At 35.5% G+C, this 13,608-nt stretch overlaps 1 protein-coding gene across 1 annotated transcript in view; it reads right to left on the bottom strand.

The window, feature by feature from the left end:
* Nucleotides 1-259: 259 nt before the first annotated feature.
* The window catches only part of LOC150108603 (HCLS1-associated protein X-1-like), a 116,547-nt gene continuing 103,198 nt past the window's right edge, over nucleotides 260-13,608 (bottom strand). The window contains exon 7 of the mRNA XM_090416053.1: nucleotides 260-437. Within this exon, the coding sequence (XP_090272179.1) occupies nucleotides 283-437 (155 nt within the window). The 3' untranslated portion in view covers nucleotides 260-282. The remainder of the gene's footprint in view (nucleotides 438-13,608) is intronic.

Genomic DNA, 13,608 nt, shown 5'->3' with positions numbered 1-13,608 from the left:
CTGATCTTAACTGAAATTTATCAATTTATGTTGAATGTGGTTTAAATAGTGGATTGCCTATGGAACAGGCTGATGCTAAGAGGATTTGGGTAGGACTTTTCAGTGGTTTGTTACACTGACTGAGTATGCTATAATAGCATGATTTCTATAATGGTGAGGACTGACCATATATGTCAATTAACCAAGGCAGATACACTTTCAGTATTTCTCTAAAGATAAATGGAAAAGCACCCTGCTATATCAAAAATCATTCTTGAAGTAGCCAGCAAATGTCTGATTATTTTATTTAGGATCAGGAGTAAAACCAAACAATTTCTGAAACACTCTGAAATATGATGAATCATCCTTATATTTTTCGTGGGGTAATATTAGCTCCCTTCTTGGGATATTTGCTATCTTATCTCTGTTCCATTTCTGCTCAAATTCATCAACCATACCTATAAAAAAATTGTATGCATTTAATTTTATGATTATTTAAGTATTACTTATTGTGAAATCAATATTGTATAAAAACAAATAAGCAAAAACATGATGTTGCTAAAACAAATTTCTGTGGTTACCATGATTTTCTGTGAGATTACAAAAATAACAAAAGACTAGTTTCCACTTCATAGGGTTACATTAAAAGAGCATTCTTTGAATGTTGCTATTGAAGTTAAGAAATAAGAAAAATAACACATAACTGTATTTTAATATTGGCATTTCATTTTCCCATTAATGTTTTCTATGCTGAACTTTAACTACTGATATTTATATCAATGCAACTATATTTTCTGCCTTGAAATGCAATTCAAACACATCCCCCCCCCCCACCTCAATACTTAACTGTAATATGGTTTTGGTAGTCTCATATTTCCTCAAAATAGTTTCAATTCTAAGCCTATTCATAGAGGCAAGGCATTGGGTGCAAAAACAATCATGTAACTAAGGCCTTTGATTACTCTTTTTCTGTGTCAAAGCTTAAAAGTGATAGGAAGAACTCATGTTGAAGACTTAACGGAGTGAAACAATACTTGGAAATATTAAAAACACTATTTGATTCTTCCAATATTTCACCTCGGTCAGAAATACCTTCAAGGGTTACAATCTAAAACTTGTAACACACACACAAAGGCAACACAAACTGGTGATGCCCCTTACTGGTCATACTTTCATCCACACTGTACATGAAAAACTTGACCCATTTTAAAATTTACTGAAAATCTAATTATTTCCAGTAATAGAGACATACTGGTCAGTTTTGGCACAATCTCACTTTTTATCAATATTCCCTTAAATAACACCTTAGAACCTTAAAAAACGTTTTTATTCCTGATATCGCAGATCTCTTTTCCTTTGCACCAATTTCAAAGATTTCTCTTGGAAGAACAAAATTTACATAAAAATAGAAAGTACCACTACAGGGTCCTCCCCTCTTATTCCCCATTGCCAATTTTTTCATGGAGGATTTTCAAAAACAAGCTCTTGACTCAGCTCCTCTCAATCTTTCTATCTAAGATTTGCAGATGATGTGTTCTACATTTGGTCTCATGGCCCAGACATATTAGACTTTTTCCTCTGTCACCTCAACAGTCTACATCCTAGAATCCATATAATGGAAAAGGAAAATAAGCATAGTCTAGCATTCCTAGACATCTTTGTGTCTAGGAATGGGTACAGCTTTCAGCCCCATTTGAAGCTAGTTATCCTTATCCATTCCACTAAGGATCAACTCCCTCTTCTCTTTCCTAGTGTATATAGTTCCCTGGTTCCTGCAAGTTGGCCTACTATGGACAGACAAGAAGATCAGCCATCATCTGCATAGAAGAACACAAAAAAATATATCTATGATCATGACTATGGTCAATCGGGTCTTGCAGACCATGCTTTAGATACTACTCAGAATCAGCTGAGAAGAAACCACCATGCTCCATTGCAGGAAGTTTAGAAGAGAGAGTATTTTATTCAAGGTCCCAGTTAGTTTACAGTCAAGAAGATCTCCAAACACACCCACAGAGGGTATCCTATCTAGTTAGAACTCTAGTCTTTCACCCACATGTTTTCATCAGTTTTCTGTTGCCTTTTGCGTTACAAGTTTTATATTGCACTCCCGGAAAGCATCTCTCCGTGACTGAGATGAAATATTGAAAGAATTAAATAAATTCTGCCAATATTTTTAAATCCTTGCCCTGCACTGTTTCACTCAATTAAGCCTCTAACTTTAGTCTGAAATAGTCCTCAACTAATGCATGGTCAGCTACAATTCACTATTTCAACTTGGTGAACAAACTATAAAAAGATACAAACATAGATGTGTGTGAATAATAACAATTTAATAGCCCGATTACAATTAGAAATAACACAAAGATGACAGCGGGAGATAATAGGAATGCACTAATTAAAAATATTTAATATGAAACATCTACATGCTGTCCAACATACAACAGCACTATTAGGATAATGCATCAGAAATGACAAGATTTTTTGAAGACTATAAAAATGACCTTTTGAATCCTCACTAGACTACCTTGAAAAGATAATGAAAAAGGTTATAATTAAGATAAGGCATCAAAACTAATGACCAATCCATGTCATGTTTCATGAGTATGTGAGAGGTGAAACTAGATTTATCTATAAATTAAAGATGCCAAGATTATATTCTTGGTTTCACCCTTTATCCAAGTGTAAGCAAACAAAGTTTGCACATGAAGTTACTTTATGACTGGGCTACTTGTGCATAGAGGCTAATAACTTCACATCAATTGCCTTAGTATCCCATGATGCAATGCACATATCCTTACAGACATGTATAATGCTGTGCATTCTGGGAAGGGCCATTACCCAGAACGGTTTTAACCTTTATTGAGTTCTTATTAGTAGGAGCCAGACCCAGAAGTGACACCAAGGCTGAAGTAATGCATAAGTCATATTTCCATATACAAGTAGCCAAAAGGTGTAACACCTTATTACTAAAATACTCTGGATTAGAGATAGATGTTGAAAGTTTTTCATTTGGTTATACCATAAATTAAAGATATCAAGAAATTATATTCTTGGTTTCATCCTTTATCCAAGTGTAAGCAAACAGAGTATGTGCATGAAGTCACTTCATGACTGGAAGTGGTCCTTCCCATAATACATAGCATTATACATTACATGTCTGTAAGGATATGTGTTGCATTATGGGATACTAAATCAATTGATGTGAAGTCATTATCCAAGTTATCCAGTAGTGAAGTAACTTCATGCACAAACTTTGTTTACATTTGGATAAAGGATGAAACCAAGAATATAACATTTTGGCATCTTTAATTTATAGTATAACCAAGTGAGAAAACTTCCAACAAATTTATCTATGCAAGTGGGTAACATTACTAAGATGTACACCTCTCCATAATTTCCTAACTTCTCTCAGCTTGACTAATGTGAGCTTTGCTACAGGAACAGCAGATCTTACTAGGAAATTTTTGGAAAGAGATACTTTGGGTATTGGTTCAAAGGATGTCTGTCTACACTTTGTAATATACCTGGTCTAGCCATAGACCAGTAAATCTATCAGTAAATCATTTACAACTTTCAGCACATACAAACCATATGCATAATGTGCATATAGCAGCACTCAATGTTTGAATTGTCCCCCTTTTGCCTTCATGAAAACCGAAGTCTGTGGCCACATATCAATGGCAGCTTGCACAACATCCAATGAGAATGCTGCAACTGCTCACTCCAAATTCACCTTCAGGCTGGTGATGCTGGAATGTCATTTCTTACAGGATACTCTCTCAAGCTCCAATACACAATTTAAAGTCTAAAGGATTCAGATCGGGACTTCCAGATGGCAATCAGATAGTGATATGGGGTCAGACACATTCGCTCCACCACTGTTGTGTAGTCCCCGCCTTGTATGCAGGGGCTGAGTCTTGCTGGAAGAGTTCATTACCTAGTGTGAAACAAGGTGCTGTTCAAGGAGCATACCACACGTTCCAGCACAGTGTCTTGATACACTCTAGTAGAGGTTTTGACCCCATTCTTGCAGAAATGCAACTTGGAATGCAATAAATATTAAGAAATACATGTATGTTTATAAATATTTATAAAAGAAATATTTATTCGTGTATATAGTTTTTAAACTATTAATTTGTATTAGTTTCAAAAATCACACAGTACATATATACATACACTAAATATTTTCAAATCCTGACTGATTATTGTTTTAAATAAATTCAACATATTTAATATAGCAACGAACTATGAAAACATCTAAGAAAAATATGTAAATTTACATTTCATTAACATTAAATGAGACTGCCAAAAATAAAAGAGGTAAAAACAGATATTTTAATGATATTTGTCTTAGTAAATATCTGATCAAAACATGGAGGAAAATATGTAAACTAATAAAATTAGATATTTTAATCAGATACCATGTAACAAAATTATAGTCATATCATAATATTTTTATGACAGAGACAGACAATTATTAGGCTGTTTACTGCTAGTAGAGGTCTTGAGTCTCCATCTTTGCTGACACAATGCAAGGAAATTCTTTAAATCGTTTTGCATTCTGCAATATCAGCACTGATCTGGGAGATACACCTCTCTATAGAGTGATGTGAAATTGGTGTTTGTGTTATTAGTCACTTAAGTTTTGTTATTTGGATTTAGCACTGCAACAACTTCAGCTGCATTCTTCTCAACAAATTTGCCATCAGAATATGGGAGTTTAGAAAGAACAATATTCCATGATATAATAAAACTAGCTTCAGTCGTTCTATCAGCTTCCTTACTGAATGTTGTTAAGATTGTCCAATGGCTATTTATTGATGATTTTAACACAGTTAACTATTTTTACCATAATTATTCTGATTTAGATGGATAATCAGACGAAAAGCTTTTGCGATTTGTTTCAAAGTGGCATTTTAAGTTACTGGCTTTGTAATGACTGAATGACGCACAGAAGATAAGACACAAAGGTTTTCCTCCTTTAACAGTGAATGAAAAATCTTCCTGCTGGTAGAAATGTATGTTTTCATCTCCATACTTTTGCTTCTTAAAATTTGAAGATGCCATCTTCCTTCACAAAATTTTATACTTCTAAAAAATTAAATTAAAAAAAAAAACAATAAGCTCCAACACATGAAATGCAACCAAACTCTACACCACTAAGTATCACACTAACGCTCCACTAATTTCTTTCACTGCTTGGAACACAGCCACTCATGGCACAATCACGTGATCGCAAGCTACACTCATTAAAACTAACAGTGTCAGCCGACTTGTACAATTACTGATTCTCCAGCACAATTACTCTGTAATCCTTGCTGATCCAAAATTTCTTTAATCCTAACTCAAATCTAGAATTAAAATAACCATTTAAATTTACCAGTGAGCTCTCGATTTATACTCAGTAAATAATTATAAAGCTTGTAAATTTTTTTATTTACCTGTTATATTAATTGTGATACAAAACGGAGATCAGCCACTATTTTCATGAGCTGCACATTACATGTCAAAGAGCCACATTTTGGCAACCCCTGCTATAGTACATTCTGTACCATGAGTGGGCTAAGGATTTTTTTAAAATCAATTTTATACATTTTTTGCATCTTTTTTTTTTTAATTTATTTTTACATAGTCTGGAAACCCTGAAACCCAGACCAAACATGGAACTTTTTCAAACCACTTCAGGCCTCCAATAAGCAGGGCGATGATCTCACACTGGGTGATGAAATTCATCTCCCACATAAAGACATTGCAAACATCCATGCCTACTGTGGGATTAAAACCAGCGGCCTGTTGGTTGGAGAGCAGTATGCTAACCACTCAGCCAACCAGCCATATTCATCAAAGAAGTTTTCATGGCAGCACTGTCATTCTTTCAAAGAAAACCTGCTGTATTTTCATAAAGTAATAATAATAAAAAAAAACTTGTTAAACTGTCTTTATTAAATCAAAAATTATTGGAAATTTTTTTCATATTCTGCAACTACTTGCTAGCTGGCAAAATCTTTTCACTATGTTATGTGTGAGCATAACTATATGCTTTTGATTTGACACCCAGATGTTAGGACGACAAAAGTACTAGTTTGGTGGCAAATGGACAACCATTTACCGTATTTGCCGGCATATAAAACGCTTTTTTTTTTCTTTGAAAATAGGTCTGAAAAACAGGGTTCGTCTTATACGCAGATACGCAGTTTTTTTTTACTTTCATTTCTGGAAATTTTCTCTGTTTCAAGTTACTCTATTTCTTTCTTGCTTCCCTGCGGGTATGTGAGAGCATTCCAGTTAAGTACAGTTCAGTGGATGCTCATGTGTTGTCATCGACGATCATAGCTGTGTTCCTGTTCGTTTAAACTTTCCAATTGTTGTTGCGGTTATTGTGAACAGTGATAAATTTCTCCAATTAAATTTTCTCTAAATTTCTTGACAAATTATGGCTGAAAAACGTCGACATTGCTACAATATTGCATACAAGCTACGTGTGATTGCATATGCTAAAGAACATGAAAACAGGATTGCAGAGAGGCATTTCTAGTCTCCCCCAACTGAGAAAACGATAAGAACTTGGGAGAATCAGGAATAGGATCTGAAAAAAGCAACTCACAGTAAATATAACCTACGAAGTGGAACTGCAAAATGGCCAGAACTTGAGGCAGAACTGAATACTTGGATTTTAGGCCACAGAAAAGCAGAACTTTCAGTGTCTACAAAAATTATTATTCATCAAGCAAAAGTGATAGCCGCTAACAGAGGGATCGCCAACTTTACTGGATCAACATCATGGCGTTTAAGATTCATGAAGAGAAACCAGCTATGTATGCAGACTAAAACAAAAATATCACAAAAGATGCCAGCTGAATATGAGGAAAAAATTATTGAATTTCATCGATTCATCATTAACGCATTCTGAGAATTTTGAACTTGCGCAAATAGGGAACATGGACAAGGTTTCGCTCACTTTTGATGTGCCCTCAAACAAAACTGTAGATTCCAAGGGCATAGAAAGTATTACTGTTAAAACTTTGGGACACGAAAAAACTCACTACACGGTTGTTTTATCCTGCTGTGCTGATGGGAAAAAATTGCCACCACTATTGATTTTTAAAAGGAAGATGCTACCCAAAGAAAAATCTTTGGGTAGCATCTGTTCATGCCTCTAATCTTTCTCAGGACTCTAATATCTGCAGTCTCTAGTCTTTGGTCAAGTGTTTTATTTCTAACCCAGCTCTCAGAACCATATTTTAACTTATATATATATATATATATATATATAAAATGTCTGTGTTTCAAAAGAATATTACAAAAAAAAAAAAAATGAAATTCTTCTGAGGAAAAAAAAGTTGAAATAATTATAAAATATTCAGGTTAGGTCAAAGAAAAATAAATAATTACAAAATGTCCATGTTAAGTCTAATTTTTATTCTTCTGCAATCCAGCTATCCAAATAGTGAGGTCATTTTCCTAGCTGACTAAATGTTAATACTTCCAACTGGCTTTGGTTTTCCAACAATATTGGGCAAGCTGGTTGAGAGTCTGAAATCTTAAAAAGATTTCAGACTCATCCATATTATGGTTGTACAAGATTGTGGTCTGAGCTGCCTCTTGGCAACTCAGACCACAATCTTGTACAAGTTTCCTCCCATACAGAACTTCAAGTCACCCCTGACCTTACATCCTCTAGCACTACAAAGGTGACAAATGGGATGGCCTGTGTAACTTCTATGGTCTAACTCATAGTTTTCCAAACTGTGTTCTATGGAACACTGGTGTTCTGTGGAAGGTGAATAAGTGTTCTGCAAGAAGTTCTCCTGGAATTTGTCATTTTAGCTTTCTAAGCATTTTTCATGAATAAATATTTTATAGTGGAAATATTCTGAGGAGAATAATATTCGTGAATATGTTGAAAAGCTCAGACCCAGAACGCCTAATAACATCTGTATAGCAAATGTCAGTGACCAAGCAGTGTATTTTTAAACATAGAATTATTCATGAATTATCGTTAATTTTCACACATCGAAACCTTTCAACATTTGGGAAAGGGAATATCGCTGTTTATGACCAGTCATAAAAATTGCCTGCAAGCGGATTATAACAATGAGCGGAGTATCTTCTGTTCTCAAAACTGAAAGAAATAACACCTGCGTTGCAAATGTTAGTGACTAATCAGCAAGGAAGTATAAAGATACTTTCTTCGCAAGTTCGTATTGTAGGGTGAAAGTTTTGAAACCGCAGTGCCATGATTTTTTAAAAGTAATAGGCCTGCAGATTTAAATTTTAATATAAATAAGAGACGAGGGACTTTGTTTAATTTTGGTATTAAGAAATCTCTTATTGAAGGTGTTTGTGATGCAACAGATAGTGAGTCATCCACCACCAACCTACAAAGCGATCTCCAGGATGTACAAAAGGAGGGGAAAACTACCAGCACACAGAAGAAAAAGTCTGCATTCACTCGTAAGTACTTATATTATAAATTTTTGGTGATCAAAGGGATATGTCAATGAAAATCAGCACAAATTAATTTAATGATGTTTATGTTTAATTATTAATTAATCATTAAATTAATTAATACATTACAAAATAACCAAGGTGTTCCTTGAAAATTTCAGGATTTGTGAAGTATTCCATCATAGGAAAAGTTTGGAAACGCTGGTCTAACTATTGCTTCAGCTCATCTGGCCCTGCAGCAACTTTATCCTCATCAGCATGAAGGCCTTCATCCCCAATCTACCCAGAATCCTCATCTGCTTTCCAACGTTTGATAGAAAGTCTATAAGAGTAGTCAAAAAAAATTCAGCTTACCGCAGATGGCTCACTTCAAGAACTCCAGCTTCATACTTTAGCTATACCGAAGCATGCAACAAATGCAAACACAGTCATCAGCAGATCTAAATCCGATTTTATAAAGGCCAACAGTAGAAAACTTGCCTCCTGTCCAGATGGAAGCAATGCCTTCTGGTCCCTTGCTAAGGTTGTTGGATGCAATTTCTGCTCACCTGCACTTCCACTTCTTTTTCTCATCCTGATGGCACTACTGTTACTTCCCCCAAAGAAAAAGCTGATCTCTTAGCATCACTCTTTTCCTCAAATTCTTGCATTAATGACCAAGGGAAATCGCCTCCTACCATACTGGAATCTGAGCACAATATGAGTCTCCTGGTCTTGATGGCATCTCACAATTTGTTCTCATGTGCTCCAGAGCACATCCTTCCTGAGTCATCTCTACAATCTATTATACGTAGCTGGTACTTATCCCAATGTGTGGAAGCAATCACATAACCTATTCTAAAAAAGGGTAGATAGAAGTCTACTGTCAAACTACTGAACAACTGCCATCACCTCAGTCCTCTCCAAAATAATGCAGAAAGTCATCAATAGCCAACTTCTGCACTGCCTAGAGGCCCACCAATTAATCAACAACCACCAGTATGGAATATGCCATTCAAGATTGACAGCTGACTGCTTAGCTTACATCACCCACCACTGGACATGCACAATGGAAAGGTTCAGTGAAACTTGCATTGTTGCTCTTGACATTTCCTGAGCTCTTTATTGTATTTGGCATCAAGGCCTGCTAAACAACCTACCACCTCTGTAATTAGTGGTAAGTTGTTTCTAGCTTCCTCTCTGGTCGTTCACTGTATGTCATAATTGATGGTTCTTCAAACTTCACCACCAATTCAAGAGTACCTTCAGACCTCTGTCCTATCACCTACCCTCTTTCTCATGTACATAAACGACCTGCTCTCAATCACTGCTAATCTCATTCACAGCTTTGTAGACAACAGTATGCTCCATTCATCCCTCATTTGACAAACCATGCAGTGGGTAGATATTCCAAGCATCAAGATCAACTACAAAGTGTGCCTTAAGCATTGATCTATGTACAATACTTCAATGGGAAAAGGACAATTTGGTCACATTCAATGCCACCAAAATACAGTCTTGCCTCTTCTCTTGCACGGAAATCTTAGTCTCACATTCCTTACCCTCAGTAATATACAAATCATCAGGCAAGATCAGATCTCTCTGCTTATACTAGCATTCATACCTGGTCTCTCCTGTACAATCACATCACATCAGTAGCTTCCTCAGCATCCAAAAAAAACTAGGCACCCTCTTGCATTCAAGGTGCTATTTTACACACAATTAACTCTTCACTATATACAAATCCACTCATGCTTAGAATACTACTCATATGTCCTAAAATTTCTCTAAAAATTCTTCTTGTCCAGATGTGAGCAATTCAGCTCATAGACAATCCTTCTTGTATGGATTTACTTCAACCTCTATCTCACAGATACAGTGTTTCACCTCTATCCAATGACTCGAACCAATGACCACTGAAGATCTACAGATCTTCAGTGGTCATTGCTCCACTGAACTGGCAACCATCATTCCTTCACTTTCTGTTGCACAAGAGCAGCAGCTTTCTAGCATTCCTTTACTATACAACTGCAAACACACCAAATTTGGTTTTTTTTCTTCCTTTGTTAATCCAACCACCTCCATACTCTGAAATAGTCTACCCTAGGAAGTATTTCCAAACAACTCCAACCTGCAACTCTTCAAAAAAAAAAAAAAAAGTCAATAAACTTCTGAGTTCTCACCTGCATCCTAGACATTATTATTACATGACATCTCTAAGGAGTCCTTTAATTCATCATGGGAGGGCACACTACTTCACTACATGACAATTCACCATCTCCTCACATAGCAATAATGTGCTTCTAGGTCCTTCGAACTCTTGTATAAGAGATCAATATTAAAAAAAAAAGTTGGCTGCTGTCCAGTTGCGTAGCTGTCTGTTAACCCAAAAGTAACATCATCACTAATCATTCACCAATTTAAAGAGACCAAAGAAATAATTTGTTACAAAAATTGTTACTATCATGATTTTCCTTTATAATAGATTAAGCCTTACAAGAAATTATATTATTGTTCTCATTCTATTTTCATCAATCTTATTCCTCTAGAAGAGCAATGTTGTTATGCAACTTTGGTTAGGACTTTTCAGTAGTCATCTAGTGTGAAACTGACTATACTAGTGGGTCAGAGAGACACCTGAGAATAAAAAAGATTCAGCAACTCTTCAAGTGCTGTCACTGAATCTTTTACTTACAGAATCAATATGCAAGTTTCTTTCATTATGCAGAATGTATATCCCTTAGTTCTAGCAGATCATCACTTCTCAAGGAAGTTGCACATACAGAAGGAGCTGTGTTTGATGATTCAGTAGTAAGGTAAAAAACTCTTGCTGTATTTAAAATGAGTAATCCTAAGTGGACAACTGCATTAAATTGGCTTAAAAAACATTAAAAACAACATACTGTCCTTTGACCAGTCAAAGAGAACAATCACTGCACATGTTCAATTACTGATTTCAATTAAACTTGCTAAGAAATTATATTCTTGAGTATAATTTCTGGGAAATTCCCATGCTACTCCTCTACACCCAATATTCTTGTTTAATCCTTTATCCAAGTGTAAGCAAGTAAAGTTTGCAAATGAAGTAGCTTCACAACTAGACTATTTGCATATAAAGGATTAAGTGCTTTGCATTAGGTATAATAAGGCAATTAATATGAAGTCATCAGTCTCTATAAGAAGCCTAGTCAGGAAGATACTTCATGTGCAAACTTTGCTTGCTTACACTTAGAAAACTCTTTTCTAAGTGTAAGCAAGCACTCTTTTTTGGGTTCGAGGCTACACTGTGATTGGTCAGTGAATTTAGAGCTCATGTAAAAGTGGTGGTTTTTACCTGTTTTATAGCATATTAGTGGAGATTTTTGTGTTCACAGCATGTTTAGTGTTACATAATATATGTTTTGTTAATATATTGCTATAGTTCAAAATGGCATCAAAAACGCACAAGAAATGTAATGCTAAGAAGAGCAGCAAAGTTGAGAACAAGAAGGTTTGCCCTGCTAAGGAGGTTATTGAAGATATTGAGGAGGTTTTTGAAAATGAATTAATCTCCAAAATAGCAAAATTACAGCAGATTATCAGAGAGTTATGTTATTTGGTATGACAACTCTATCATAAAACATGCTGTTGATGAGCGGGTTATAATATCAAGTTTTCCAGGAGCTAAAATTAAAAATATAGCACATGTGATTCAAAAACAGAAAAGAAAAGAAAACGAGATCGTAATTGTAGTAGATACTAAAGACTTAACTAGTGATAAGTTCAGTATGAGAGAGGACATAAAAGGGTTGTTGGAAGAGGTGAGAATGAAAAGTGAGAAAGTGAAAATCGTCAGTATTTTACCTCGATATGATAAACATTAATTAATAAGGGCTATGATGTCAATGCATAGGCTGTGTAGAGGGAATGGTTGTGAGTTTTTGGATGTGTGGAGTGAGTTTGAGGGAAGATTGGATTTGTGCAAGAGGATGGCTTACACCTGAATAAATTCGGTATTAGAACTCTTGAAAAACTAATAACTGGTCTAACACACAGAATCAGAGAAACTAAATCTAATGGGAGGAATGGTGAGAAAACGAGTGTAAGAGCAACAATGTTATATAATTGTGCTAATAACAGGAATGGGCATTATCATTGAAATGATTACAAGGACAGAACAATTTAGACTTTGTGTTCGTCCAGTTCGGACTCATCAAACATATGCAAAGATGTCTACATGTATAAGGCATTAAAGAAGAACAGAGATCTGCAAGTTGTCCAACTGTGTCGTGCAGACTGCAGACAGGAGTATCAGAAATAAAGGGGTAGAGTTTGTTGCCTTGGTCAATATGTTGGTCCCTCAGATTGTAGGCATTAGTTAGACCTGGCTATCAGATTCACACATACTAACTGGCATCGAGTGTAAAGAGTACAGTATTTTCAGGAAAAATAGACAGGATAGCAGAGGAGGAAAGGAACATGTTGCTAATGATATCAAATGATCTGAATCCGGTTAGTGTTGAGAACTATGATTAGTACTAGTAACAGTATTTTCTGTGGCAATGAATTTGAAGTCATCTAATGTGAGGTGAAATCTAACAAGATCAATTACATAGTGGGGTGTTATCATGGACCTGGTGGATTGGTTACTAGTGATGAAGAGTACCACAACAAGGATCAGTCCTTGTGGTACACTACTACTTTGCAATGAACAGCTTGGGTTTACTACGGGAAGATCATATTTTAGCAACTTATACACATTCTATAATAATGTTATCATTGAACTAGACAAGGGGAAATGGATACACCATGACACTTTTGGATTTTGCTAACGCTTTTGACAGCATATAAAATGGAAGACTGTTGCATAAATTGGAGAAAATGTATTTGGATTATAAAATATTAGCATGGATAAGAGGATGGCTGACTGACAGATATCAAAAAGTGGTTTACGAGGGATGCCAATCTGCAAGATTTAAGGTAACAAGAGGTGTACCACAAGCATCAGTGTTTGGTCCACTGTTATTCAATGTGTACATTAATGATATTGGGAAGGATTTGACAGGTGACATGCAGCCATTTGCTGATGATGTAAAGATAGGTAGGGTAATCAGGAATGTTGCTGATATGGAGTACTTGTAGAATGATTTGAATAGGCTGTAATTGTGGGCATGGGAAAATGGATTTCAGTTAAATGTCAGTAAATGCAAACTCATGCAC

Source organism: Typopeltis vanoorti, chromosome 3 (genome assembly GCF_054136105.1).
Source record: "Typopeltis vanoorti isolate ZY-2024b chromosome 3, IOZ_Tvanoo_1.0, whole genome shotgun sequence".
NCBI lineage: Eukaryota > Metazoa > Arthropoda > Arachnida > Uropygi > Thelyphonidae > Typopeltis > Typopeltis vanoorti.
The sequence above is the reverse complement of the archived record's forward strand: the minus strand, read 5'-3'. Positions and strand labels throughout refer to the sequence as shown.